We start from the raw sequence: 13,205 nt of genomic DNA, 5'->3' as shown, positions 1-13,205 counted from the left end.
CCCAGGAGTTTGTGATTCAGGAATACGGTGGGTCAGACATGCTGCCCTGGCAACTTACAGCACTCAAATAGTTTTTTTCTGTTAAATTTGTGCAGCCATTCTTGTGCAGCTCTGTAGCTCTGCAACTTTTCATACACCATTTCCTTTTTAATTTTGAATGTACTAATACTTCGTTTATTATTATTATTATTATTATTTTAAAGAAAGAAAAGAAAAAAGAAAGAAAAGTATTAGTTTAGAAGTTCAGGAAGATAGACAAAAAGTTCAGCCCCAGAGAAAAACACAGTGTGAAACATCATTGTAACTGTTGGATTCTTCCCTTGCGTGTACTTATCAGCACACTCCTGACCCACCGCCTGCATAAGTCATTGGTGCAGACCATTGCAGTTTATTGATGCTCCCAGAACTCCTGATGCTTTTCCATGAGACTCAGCTCTTGAGTAATGTACCTCTTGGCTACTTCTCGCTCCTCTATGCTCTATCTTCCATTTCAATGGAAGATGTTTTGCTGACATCGCTGTAGAGAAAAGTTGTAGAATGCATCCTCGGGGCACTCGAGCTTCTAAGAACGCAGTTTACGGCTTCAGAGAAATAACAGCAACGCGTTCCATGCGAAGGAATCGCATTAAACACACCCACTCGGTGATGCACGAGCCGCTTCCCGCCGGCGGGGAGGGGGCGAGGAGTGGTACCCGGACCCATCCCACGGGGCCGCGCAGGTGGGCGCCGGCACGGGCGGGCGGACAGCGGCTTTCCGCAGCGGGGCGCGGCCGGGGTGCGCGGCGCCGGGCCGGGCGGGAGGGGGGCGCCGCCGGGGCGCTGCCGGCGGAAGGCGCTGGGTGCCAGCTGGGAGCGGGGCCCGGCCCGCCTCGGCGCTATCCGGCCGCTGCCCCCCCCCCGCAGGAGCAGCGCCTGCGTTGGCTCCCTGCCATCTTTTTTTTTCTTTTTTTCTTTCTTTTTTTTTTTTTTTTTTCGGAGGGGGGTCGGGAGGGCAGCGCCCGCTTCCGTGGGTCCGGGAGGGCAGGGCCGCCCCCCCGCGCTGCCGGGGTTTGTGCGCGCGTCTCGGGCTCCCGCTGATGACAGTAATTTTGACGGCGATGTTGCAATGGGGCAGAGAGTGCGGGGCGGCCCGTGAACTTTATAACGCTGCCTCATGTAAATCGCCCTCGGCGCTGCGCTCATAAGCGGGACAGCAGGAACGGTGCCGGCCTCCCTCTACTCGCCGCCTCCCTCCAGTCCCGGAGCCGGCCAGGAAGGGCGCGCAGTCGGGATTACGGCAGCCCGCACGCAGCTGCAGCGCACGGCTCCGCGCAGAGCCCGCATCCCCGCGGCGATGAGGGGCAAAGAGGAGAAATCTTCACTGAAAGGTGGGCTCCGCTGCGCTCCGTGGGGGCTTTTTGCAAAGCGCTCTCGACGGAGAAATAAAACCCAGTGTCGTGCGCAGGGCTGGAGCACGGGAAGGGGTCAGGAGCAGTGGCACAAGCAGGACGCGAAGAGGCGGCAGCGGGAGGGGGTTTAAAGGGTGGGGGTGCCGGTTGTGCGGAGGAGAGGGGGGCAGTACCCGGGGGCTGCGGAACGGCGGCCGCCCGAACGGTGGTAGTGTAGAGCATTGGTGTTGTCGCAGCCCTGGAGGGGAGCGCTCCTGCTGCTGTCCACCCGGCTTTTTTTTTTTTTTTTTCCTGTCTTTTTGTTTATTTGTTTTCTACTACTGAAGGCGGCAGTTTTAGCAACAGAAGGAGGTCGGCAACAAGTAGGAGAAGACAGAGCCCCGACGGCTGCACTCAGCCTTCCGTGCTGCTCCCTGTCGCCCCTTCCTGCCCTGGCTCCGGCTCTCCTCCGTCCCCCGGAGCGCGACTGCCGCCCTCCCGGCTCTGTTCGCTCCTTTCTCTATCGTTGTAAAACGTTTTGCGAGAGCCGTGACCGTCCCGCAAGGTCGGTTCTCCCCGCCGCGGGCCGTGCTGTGCCGGGCTTGCTCCCCGTTCCCGGCCCCGAGGAAGCAGCCGAGGGATGCCGCCCAGCGGCCGCCAGGGGTTTCGGGACGGGGGGGGCGAAAGGAGCCCCAGGCGGGAGATGGGGAGGGGGGTGATGGGGGCACGGCGCAGCTGGAGCCGCTGGCGGCAGCCCAGGAGATCTGATATGAAATGAGTGCGTGCGTAGTGCCCGCCGGGCGGAGAGTACCCACGGGGGAGCCGGGGGGAGATGCCCCGACCAGGCTCGGAGCGCCCGCGGGGCAGCGGATGAGGCGGGTGCACAGGGAAACAAACTGAGTGGAGGGACGGTCCCCCATTTCTGTTAATTTTTGGCTCGTGCGGTTCTTCGTCATCTCCCCGGCTTTTTCCAGCAGCAAAACTCGGCCCTCTCCTCCTCCCAAATTCAGGGAACTGGGATTTTTTTTTTCCCCCTACATTTCCCTTTCTGGCACAAAGAAGAAACGTGTGCTTTTTTTTTTTTTTTAAATTTTATTTTATTCCCTTTTCCCTTTCAGTAATGTCCCGACCGAGCAACCGGGCGTAGGGCCATTTGTTTGTTTTATTGAAAACCCGGGGCAGGAAATCTCCTTCTCCTGACTCACTGTGGCTGCTTCAAGGAAACGTCAAACGCCGCCTTTATCGCAGCTCCCCGGGGCCGGCGACTTTCCGAAGCGCCTCTTTAGGGCTCCTGCACCCGGCCAGAGAAGGCAGCGAGCACGGAGCGACTCCGCTCGATCCCTCCCCCCCCGCCGCGACGTTATCGGAGGCCGGCAGCCTCTGAGGACGTTGCGAGGGTGGGGGGTGGGGGTTGGGGGGGACGAGCGAAGCCGCCCCGCCCCGATCCCGCCCCGCTCCGCCGCCACTTAAGCGCCGTCGGGTGCTGCTCCCGGGCAGTGCGGTGCTGGCAGCAGAGCTCTCGGTGGCTCCGCAGCCCCTTCCCAGCGCAATGACAGTGAAGGCGGCCGAAGCTTCGGGTCCCGCTTTGACTTATTCGAAGATGAGGGGAATGGTGGCCATTCTCATCGGTGAGCGGGAGGAAGGATGCTCGCGGGCTGCATTTTTTTTTTTTTTCTTTTTTTTTTTTTCGGCAGGGCAAGCAGATGGCTAAATGCTTTTTGTTTTTTAACACTCCCTGTCTTTTTTGTTGTTGTTGTTTTATAGCTTTCATGAAACAGAGAAGAATGGGGCTTAATGATTTCATTCAGAAGATAGCCACCAACTCCTATGCATGCAAGCAGTAAGTATTAGCAATTTAAGACGGGTTTCAGTGACAAGGGAGGGTCAGGTTGGGTTTCAGGAAAAGGTTCTTCCTTAGAGGGTGGTTGGGCAGTGGAGCAGGCTCCCCAGGGCAGTGGTCGTGGTAGTGAGCTTGCCGAGTTCAAGAAGCTTTTGGACAGCACTCTCAGCCATACGATCTGATTTTTGGGTGGTCTTGTGTGGAGCCAGGAGTTGGATTCTGTGATCCTTATGGGTCCCTTCCAATTCAGGATATTCTATGATTCTAACAAATCCCACAGTTGGTTAAAAAATTGTTTACTGTAGTGCTTCTGACATGACTGTTACAGAAGAGTTAATTGCTCTTCGAGGTATTAGTCACCTTGCGGCAAATCTTCCCGAGCAGGGTTTGGGTGAAATTGGTTGGATGGAATTTCTGTTGTGATCCGTACATATGGCATAAATGCATTTCTTTTTATGGTAGAATTTACATTCTGTAAATTAGTTTTGCTCCTTAAGCCAAACAGATTGTTGCTTTCTGTAATAGACCAAGCCCAAACTCATCTTTCCTCAGTGCAGTCCTTGCTTGCCCTCTGGTGGAAAAATCCACTTGATGTTTTTGGTAATGACTAACACATACTCTCATCATTACAGCCCTGAAGTTCAATCTATCTTGAAAATCTCCCAGCCTCAAGAGCCTGAACTTATGAATGCTAATCCTTCTCCTCCGGTAAGCAGATTTTACGCTCCATGAAGCATTTTTAGAACATCAAATGAGCTGATAATAGAAGCGTAGCAAAATTAGCATCACGAGTGTTACTTCAGTTTATAGTGCAGTGATGTAGGTGGGGGAAAAGGTGATCAAGTTAGCCTGGAACTTGTTTTCAACATGGAGAAGAAAATTCTTAAATTAACCTTTATTAGTTGTAGCTTCATTATGCAATGTGACTAAGACCTCAGAAAGAATTCTTAGATTGGCTATTGCTGTTATACTTCTCTTGAGTAGTACCAAAGAGTGTAAGTCATCTGGTAGATGTCTAGTTTAAAATTTTAGTGATAAGCAGAGTGTTTGTTCTCACTTTCAAAGTTACTTTATCTATGTTAAAAAAAAGTCTCACTGTTTTATGAAAACTGTTTTCTGTGTGTTTGCTTTTCTAGCCCAGTCCATCACAGCAGATAAATCTTGGCCCATCATCCAACCCACATGCCAAGCCATCAGACTTTCATTTCTTAAAAGTTATTGGAAAAGGAAGCTTTGGAAAGGTAAGCATAACTTCTTTTTACTGTAATTGAATTGCTCTTCAGCTCATGTATGTGGTGATGCATATGGGCTGTGTTTGTGCTGCCTTTGGTGAATGGCAGTCATTTAGAGCAGATATGGGCAGTGCTGCTGCCCAGTGCCTGGCTCTTCTGGGCTGCAGGGAAGGGAAGCAGGGTGCTGCATTTCTGTGAGTCACAGTAGAGCAAGGGAGAGAGTAGGCAGGGGTGGGGGTTCTTCAGCTCAGGAGGGTATGTGTTTCCCTTCTGGAAGGGGAGGCCACTAACAGTAAAAACTAGATTTATCTGTGGGAGTGCTGACAGCTTTAGGCACTGTCAGCACAGAGCTTGCATGCTGAGCCAGAGAAGTGGAGCAGTGTTCAGCCGTTAACAGAAGGGATTGTTTTCTGTTGTGTTTACTCTGTTTTGTAGTTTAGCATTTCTCACTTCTGGGAATCTGTCTTCTTTCAGGTTCTTCTTGCACGGCATAAGGCAGAAGAGCAGTTTTATGCTGTTAAAGTCCTACAGAAAAAAGCGATCCTGAAGAAGAAGGAGGTGAGCTGCTTCTTAGTGTTTTTGTTGTGATGTTTGTCAGGTTGATTTTTACTGCTGTTGCTCAGCAAATACTGTTGCTGAACATTGATTTCCGTGTGTTCAGGAAAAGCACATCATGTCAGAGCGCAATGTCCTGCTGAAAAATGTGAAACACCCCTTCCTGGTCGGACTTCACTTCTCCTTCCAAACTGCAGACAAACTGTATTTTGTCCTGGACTACATCAATGGTGGAGAGGTAAGCAGTAAGAAAATCAGGTAGTATTTCCTATCATGTGTGCAGTAATAGGGTAGATTTTTTTTTTTTTCACCCTTCCTTTTAAATAAAAATTGCTCCAAGGGGAAAAAAACATGGGGAAAAGTTACTAGAATTAATGTTTCCGGCCTGCCAAGTTTTGGACTACCAAAGGATCGTTAGGCCATTTCCTGCCATTGTTCTCCCTGGCTATATATGTTGAGTCTAATTAAGCTCATTGTTAACAGGCTCTGGCGCCGCTTTACAGAACTTTGTTCTTTCTGTCTCCTGCAGTTGTTCTACCATCTCCAGAGGGAGCGTTGCTTCCTGGAGCCAAGGGCCCGATTTTATGCTGCTGAAATTGCCAGTGCGCTGGGCTACCTGCACTCCTTGAACATTGTCTATCGGTAAGCAATGTTGTTGGACTAAAACAAACCATGCCCTTTGTTTAATAAGCATTAAAAAGTTTACATCAATATTAGCCTAGAGTTTATCATTTTCTATGACTTAATGAGTAAACAATCTTCTGACTCCAGCTCTTCTAATGAACGTCTTTTGTTTTATCTTTTCCTACAGTGACTTGAAGCCGGAGAATATTCTGCTTGATTCGCAGGGGCACATTGTCTTGACTGACTTTGGACTCTGCAAGGAAAACATAGAGCACAATGGCACAACCTCCACCTTCTGTGGCACACCTGAGGTACGTCCAGTCCTCAACCTGCGGTCACAGCTCATCATTCCCATGTGCTTTTCTTGTGGGTGGGACACGTGGGGGTTAGGATGGGTCTTGTGATATCAGACTGCGAGGACCTGTGACAGCTTGTTGATGAGGGGAGAGTGGCTATCAAGCCCACTGCTGTTTTTAAAAGTACTTGCATCTTCTTGGTAGCTTAGATACTGCTGGGATTCAGTGAGGTGTTTTCAATCAGAAATGGGGGGGGGACTGTACTAACTAAACAGATCCCTTTTACTAATGTGCTTCTTTTCCTTCTCTTCCACAGTATCTTGCTCCTGAAGTTCTTCACAAGCAGCCCTACGACAGGACTGTGGACTGGTGGTGCCTTGGAGCAGTCTTGTACGAGATGCTTTATGGACTGGTAAGCAGTGTATCCTCACTGACAGATCAAACAAGCTCACTGTTGCGCTCTCAGAAGGCGCATACTCATGAGTCAGCCCCGTAACCTTGATCTCTCCATTGCTGTTCCCGCAGCCGCCTTTCTACAGCAGGAACACGGCAGAAATGTATGATAACATCTTGAACAAACCATTGCAGCTGAAGCCAAATATTACCAACTCTGCCAGACATCTCTTGGAAGGCCTTCTGCAGAAAGACAGGACAAAGAGGCTTGGTGCCAAGGAAGACTTTGTAAGTGCCAAACGAGCAGTTCTTCCTGTGTGCGCTACAGGAAGATGACTAGGTCATATTACTTACATTAGCTGGGGTCTGAATTAATCTATTTTTTTTTTCTCTCCCTAACAGACGGAGATTAAGAATCACATCTTCTTCTCCCCAATTAACTGGGATGATCTCATTAATAAGAAGATTACCCCCCCTTTTAACCCAAATGTGGTACGTATCACTTCTAATTATAGAATGTGTAAGGAAGTGTCTTCCCACATCTTCATGGGGTGCCCAGAAGCTAGAGGAAACTGGCCACATGGAGGTGTGGTTGGGCAGCACAGCTTTCCTTATGGCCATCCAGACAAGATTAAAAATAAGCAGTAGCTGACTTTTTGCTGATGGATTTTCTAAATTTAGATGGTTTTTTTTTTGGGGGGGGGGGCGCCCGGGGCTCTCTGACAAATAAGTACTTAATTCGTGTGGCTATTTTAATCTAATCCCCATGTTACCAAAGGGGAAGGTAAGGTGCAGAAAGTTGGTAGATTCCCATGCATAGAGCAAAATTTGGCTTGTCAGCTAGTAACTAAGTGCAGGCATCTGGTTGTGAAGGTGGTTCTCTTTTACTGTTTGAGCATTTATTTTTCTCTAGAAAATAGGAAGGTCTGGTCTAAATAGTGTGTTTTTCCTTTTGTCTCCTTCACCAGAGTGGCCCCAATGACCTGCGGCACTTTGATCCTGAATTTACAGATGAGCCAGTCCCCAACTCTATTGGCCAGTCTCCAGACAGCATCCTCATCACCGCCAGCGTCAAAGAAGCTGCTGAGGCTTTTTTAGGCTTCTCATATGCCCCACCTGTGGACTCTTTCTTGTGAACATTTTTTCTTTCTTTCTTTCTTTATAATAATAATAACTATTATTTTTATTTTTGTTTGGCCTTCTGGTGGAATTGCCAGTTGACCGGTCACCTTGAAACAGAATTTGCACATTTCCACCATGGCAGCTTTGCAGCCTTAATTTCAACTACACTGTTTGCTGGAAGCTTTTTTGAAGAGCACATCACTCTCTGAATGAGCTTTGCAGGCTTTTCATTTCCATTTTTTTTTTTCTTCCCCCAAAGTGGTGCTGTCTCCTTGGGAAAGAAAAACAAAAGTGACTGCTGCGATAGACTGCTATGGCAGATTGTAGAGTAAGAATGAGCAGTTTTGAAATCGAGCTCTGAAAAGCCTTGCCTGAAGATCTTTCTGAATGTGATAAGGATTTTATGAAATGTGCCTTTTTCTGATGAGATCTTGTTAGCTCCAAAGCTTTCCCTGTTGCAGAGTGTGTTTCTCAGTTCATTTATGTGGGTTTACTATGTGAACAAATGGTATGCGTGTGGTCTGCGTATTACAGATGGACTTAGTGTAATGCATCAATGTGACACTTGCAGGATACCACAATGTGGGGCACTGTTTGTTTCTTCCATATTTGGAAGATAAATTAAGTGTAATTTTGAAATTTTCTTTTTGTAAATCTATACAGTCAACTGAAATTATTGAAATGGGCTCTCAATTACTTGTATCCAAATGCTTGAAGAAAGCATTGCTGCTATGAACAGATTTCTATTTTTAGAAAGGGTTTTTATGGACCAAAATGCCCCAGCTGCAGTCAGTCGAAGCTGTTGGTTTCTCTTTCTTTTTTTTTTCTTGTTTAAAAGATGTCATCTGTAAAATGGGCATTATTTATGGTTTTGGGGGTTTTTCATTCCTGGTTGTATGTATTGTAAAAAATATCTGTACATTCAGTTGTAACTCTAGATGTATATTTAAACTTAAAGACTTAACTTGTAATGTATACCATCATTGTTATGTAATATAATTAACATGGTTATATGTATCATATTTTTTTGTGACCAAACCCATTGGTTTGCAGTAAAATATTGAAAAAATACATCCCTGAGTTGGTCTCTGATGTAGACAAAGCATACCTACACTTCAAGAACTAAGTCACTAAGCCAATTGCATAGTAAAGACTAGATTTATTTTGCCACTGTGCTGCAGTTGTATGCTAACGCAGATTTTACTGAGGCCAGTGGAAATTCCTTATCTGGGCATCTGTCTTGGAGCATCAAACACTGCTGCAGAGTATGGTAGGGTGCAAGGTGCCTTGAGCTTGTCAGTGGTGACAAAAGCTACCACAAGGGCAGATTTCACAAACTGACTATATGCTTACTTGAATGGGGTATATCTGAATTTAAAACAGGTGTTAAATACTAACTTTTATTACTGACTACTGCTGGGTGGCTTGCAAGAGGGACCTGCTGTCAACTTTCAGCTAAGAATGAAGATAGCTTTTGGAGTGATCCCATTCAATTTCTTTTTTTTCTGGATGGATTGAGTGCTTGCACCTTGTTTACAGTTTCTATTTCCTCTGGTTACTGCAGCTGGTGTTCCTTGCAATTTGAATAATCAAAATAAGCAGTTGCTTGGAAAAACCTGGATAGAGTCTGCTGCAGCTCAGGTCATTGCAATAGTTTCACAGGGGTGATATTTCTGTTCACTATGTTCCTGAGATACAAGTGTGCAGTAACTTCCCATCTTTCATTATTGGATATAGGAGAGAAAACAGTGTGTTGCTTCAGCTATGAACTGTGTGTTTGGGAGATCACACTCAAAAGTTGAAAATGCTAATTTATATCAGCCAGGAAACCCCTCTCCTTTCAGAGCATGTTAAGACAGGAAAGGGATGCAGCCACCTTCCCCCTTAAATTCAACAACCCTTGAATTCATGTCATCAGTAATTCTTTGAATAGTGTTCTGATGGGCCTTGCAAAGTTTCCACAGCTATATAGTGTGCCTGAGACATCTTTTGTGTTGATGGCTCCTAGGCCTCTTGAAAGACCAAGAGAAAATGAAACTGGACTTGCTAAGCCATGAAATTGTGATATGTTCTATCTTTGCCTTCCGTTTCCGTCTCACTGGCAAGGTGCTGCATGTAGATATGCAAGCAGAGAAGTGCAGCCCAAATGTAACAACACAAAATATACTTTCTACTGTATTCAAGAAAAAAAAAAACAAACCACTGGAGGCATTAATAATGAAGAAACGGAACTTCAGTGACTCAGAGATGTACACTGTGTGCATTTAATCTTTGCCAAGTACATAGTATAATTTTAATGGGTTACATTTTAAAAATGGTCTGATTGTAATTTTAAGTAATCTACCATGTATAAACTTGTTACATTGCTACTGCTTTGTGCAAAAGTCTGTGACTGTTAGCAATGAATATTCAACGCACCACCTCCATTTTTTAGCGTAGGAAGGGTGAGTAATTTGCCTGTGTTTTCAATCTGCCTGAATCTAACATACTAAAGGCATGCCTGAAAGGAGATAGTCTACTGGAGTCAGCTGTGCTACAACTGCCATCGGCTTGGGAAGCTTTAGTTAGCAGGGCAATTGAGAGAAATAACCTGAAACAAAATATCATATTATATCCCAAGTAGTGAGCATGGTAGGATCCTTCTACACTCATTGGACAGTGTGTACTGATGGTAATACAAACATAAAAATGCACAGGTTCAGATATTTTACACAGTCCTTTCTGTATGATTTGTCCCAATGCATTACAAGCCTTGCTTCATTTCATGAACCTTAGGGAGTTAATTGAAACTTATTGGTGATGAGGGCGTTCTTCGTATACTCTCTCTGCAATCAGCAGAGTGGCAGGCACTTCTGCAGAGCTATCTGTATCTTAAGTTAAAGCAGGAGATGCCTCTACATGTTTCAAATGCTGTTATAAAGTAGCTTATAACCATCTGCCATTCACTTATTTTAAAGATCTTCCAGAAAATAATTAAGAACAAGACTTTTGTATAGCTTTGTACCTGAAGTGAAAAATTTTTACAAACACTAGAAAAAAAATGGAGGGACATGGCTCAGAAAAGAGATTTGATGGTGGTCCTAATTAGGCTGGGGTACTTAAAGCATGATGACGTGGATCAGGGCCCATCTGCAGTATTCAACATTACTCTCCTATTTTGCTGTAGCACTAGCTCTACAGATACTTTTGTGATACCATGTGAACAGTTTTCCCCAGTAGAGACAGTAAAATAGTTTATGTTAATTGCGGTTTCTGACACTCCCCACACCTATTATTTTTTTTATGTCAAAGCCAATACATAAAGATTGGGATAAAATTTTCCATGTTGGCTGGGACTATCTCTGGAAAGTTTTCATGGAAATGCTTCCAAAACTTTTCTTTCTTTCTTTTTTTTTTTTTTTAAAAAAAAAAAAAGCAGATAAGTGCCGCACATAAGTTTTGAATTAGAGGCAATCTGGTCAGCAGATTCTTTTATTGTCAGGTAAGGCATTAGATAAAAGTTTTTTTTCTTCAAGAGATTGAAGCTTAGTAATTTATTTCCTCACTGTAAAGGTAGGGTAGGTACTCTACAGTACTCTTATACAATGACTACAAATTTCCACTCGATCACCTGCAGCTGTGAAATAAGTTTTCCAGCTTTGCTCTTTGGAAACCCAGAAGAGAGATGGGGTCTATTGTTTATTCAGGAGTTTCCTCCCATGTGTTTGAATATATAAAAGTGATGAGAGGGAAAAAAAGAAGAGTGAACCTCTGTTGTTCTCTACAGAGTAAGCACAGCCTAAAGAACCCAACCTGCTCTCACCTTGTGCTGCACTGCGAAACGGCCTTTGCACGAATATCAAAGGGCCATAGCCATGTCTGGAGAAGGCAGTCAGCATCCACATCCATTCAGTCTCTGGTCTTTGTACATGGTACCATGAGAACGGTGATGGTGGAACTTTCTTGTGTAAGTGCTTAGCTGTACCTCAATGGGAAATCCTTTGAATTATCTCACCACTTATGCCAATATTTGCTTCTGCACACAGCTGGAGGCCTCTCTTCAAGCCATGCTGCCCTGCTATGGGCTCTTTTGGGTCTCGGTGCAGGGAGGTGGTCTGGGCTCAACATAAGTCTGGACCAAGGGTGACATCGTGTGGTCAGGTCGTGTAGTGTCTAGCTTCTGAGTGGCCGTAAGCACTCGGTAGTACAAATATCTGTTAGCTTGTCTATCTCGAGATAGCTGTCATTCTGCACCTGGCTCATCAATTGCTTTAACTTGCTATTAAGAGATGAGAGTGGTCTCAGAACTCCAGACCTTGTTCCACACGGGCTTCATCTTCTGATGACAGACTGTTTTCTTTCCTGAAGCTGGGCAGGCTGCAGTCTGCCCAGACAAACCCCTCCCTCAATCAGGTGCCGTCCCCTCTGTAATACCTAATACCCCTCTCTAGATCCACCAGCCTTTGAGATGCTCCCATCTGACACAAGTGTTCCCTCCATTTATTTAATTACTCACAAGTGTTTCCCGCATTTTAGTGTTTTGGTACATAGAATGTCAACTGCTACAAAAACTGTTTATTTATTGCCTCCCTCCCTGTCCTCTAGCAGGTAGGCCCAAGCTGTGACAGCAAAACAACATGCACTATGCCAATGGACTCCTTCAGCAGCTCCTGTGTGGGACAACTGAACTGTTCAGTGAATGGGCTGTAGCCTGCACTGGTTTGTTCAGGGAGGATCTGTTCACTGTTTTGGTCCTCTCCGCTGTGCAGGGGAATATGAGGAACCCAGTGGTTTATGCAAGGCCTCTCATTTATGAAGAGAAGATATCTCACTGCTCAGACTATCTCTTATGAATGTAATGTATGAAACACATGAATAAGTTGTTATTAGGATAAGGCCTAAGACTACTTCAACTTTATCCTTTTTTTTCGGTACTCATAAACATCCTCCTTGATACTGAGATTTTCTGGTCTTTTGAGTTTGAAAACACAGAATTAACATTAGTATATTGGAGATGTAGTACAGAGATCAAACTGTTTCAAAAATATATTCTAAGTCAGTTACTTTTTTGCTGTTCCCAAGGAGATCAGTTCATTAGTTCAGGTAAATGAATATGTTGCTGTGATGACAGCTGAGTAGATATCTCCAAGTACAAAGTATACGCTATTCAGTGAAGTTTCCTGCTGAGAACTGTGCTGTATCAATTGCATTGTATATGCCAAAAATAGCCTTTAAGTGGATTTGAACAGAAGTAATAGATGCCATACAGCCATAGTTGAAGACTGACTGTAAAATAGCCTTTAAGTGGATTTGAACAGAAGTAATAGATGCCATACAGCCATAGTTGAAGACTGACTGTACTAAGGCACACTGAAATAAGAAATAGAGCCTATGTGTGAGTATATAGGGACTCAGCTTTTCCAAAGGGACAAAATAACATGCTGACTTCTTTTAATCAACAGTCACACAACATGCTATGGGAGATGCTTCAATGAATAATGGTAAAGAGGGTCTCAGATGTGACATGTTTCCAAATTTGGGCACAAAGTTGCTCAGTGCTCCAGGATCACTTGGCATCAGGGTTAGGAGCACACTGCGTATCCTGGGGTAGATGTCATCCTTAAACTCAACAACCAGAAGAGGGTGGTATAGTTATAAGCAATTCACCCGCTATCATTGGTGACTAGAAGCTATAGAGGTATATTGATATAAAAAAGATGCAGGACTGGAAATCATGAAACTCACTAGGGAGCTGAAGTATTTTACCATTTCAGTTGCTTGCAAGTCTTGTAAGTCA

The 13,205-nt window shown here is 45.3% G+C and overlaps 1 protein-coding gene across 2 annotated transcripts; it reads left to right on the top strand.

Annotated features, from left to right (window-relative positions):
• Positions 1-1,092: 1,092 nt before the first annotated feature.
• SGK1 (serum/glucocorticoid regulated kinase 1) lies at positions 1,093-8,502 on the top strand. 2 transcript variants are annotated; one of them, XM_042881575.1, is made up of 12 exons: positions 1,093-1,367; positions 3,132-3,207; positions 3,840-3,915; positions 4,344-4,448; positions 4,914-4,997; positions 5,101-5,232; positions 5,524-5,636; positions 5,806-5,929; positions 6,231-6,326; positions 6,440-6,595; positions 6,710-6,799; positions 7,276-8,502. In XM_042881575.1, exons 1-12 carry the CDS (start codon positions 1,334-1,336, stop codon positions 7,441-7,443), a joined length of 1,254 nt encoding a protein of 417 aa, XP_042737509.1. In that variant the 5' UTR covers positions 1,093-1,333; the 3' UTR covers positions 7,444-8,502. The 2 variants fall into 2 exon arrangements, with proteins under 2 accessions (XP_042737509.1, XP_042737502.1); XM_042881568.1 differs by lacking the exon at positions 1,093-1,367 and adding an exon at positions 2,852-2,995.
• Positions 8,503-13,205: the final 4,703 nt, after the last annotated feature.

The sequence above is a fragment of the Lagopus leucura genome, unplaced genomic scaffold, assembly GCF_019238085.1.
Source record: "Lagopus leucura isolate 7727_CA_CO unplaced genomic scaffold, USGS_WTPT01 Super-Scaffold_73, whole genome shotgun sequence".
In the NCBI taxonomy this organism is placed as follows: domain Eukaryota; kingdom Metazoa; phylum Chordata; class Aves; order Galliformes; family Phasianidae; genus Lagopus; species Lagopus leucura.
Note: the sequence above shows the minus strand (reverse complement) of the source record. Positions and strands in the feature narration are given on the sequence as shown.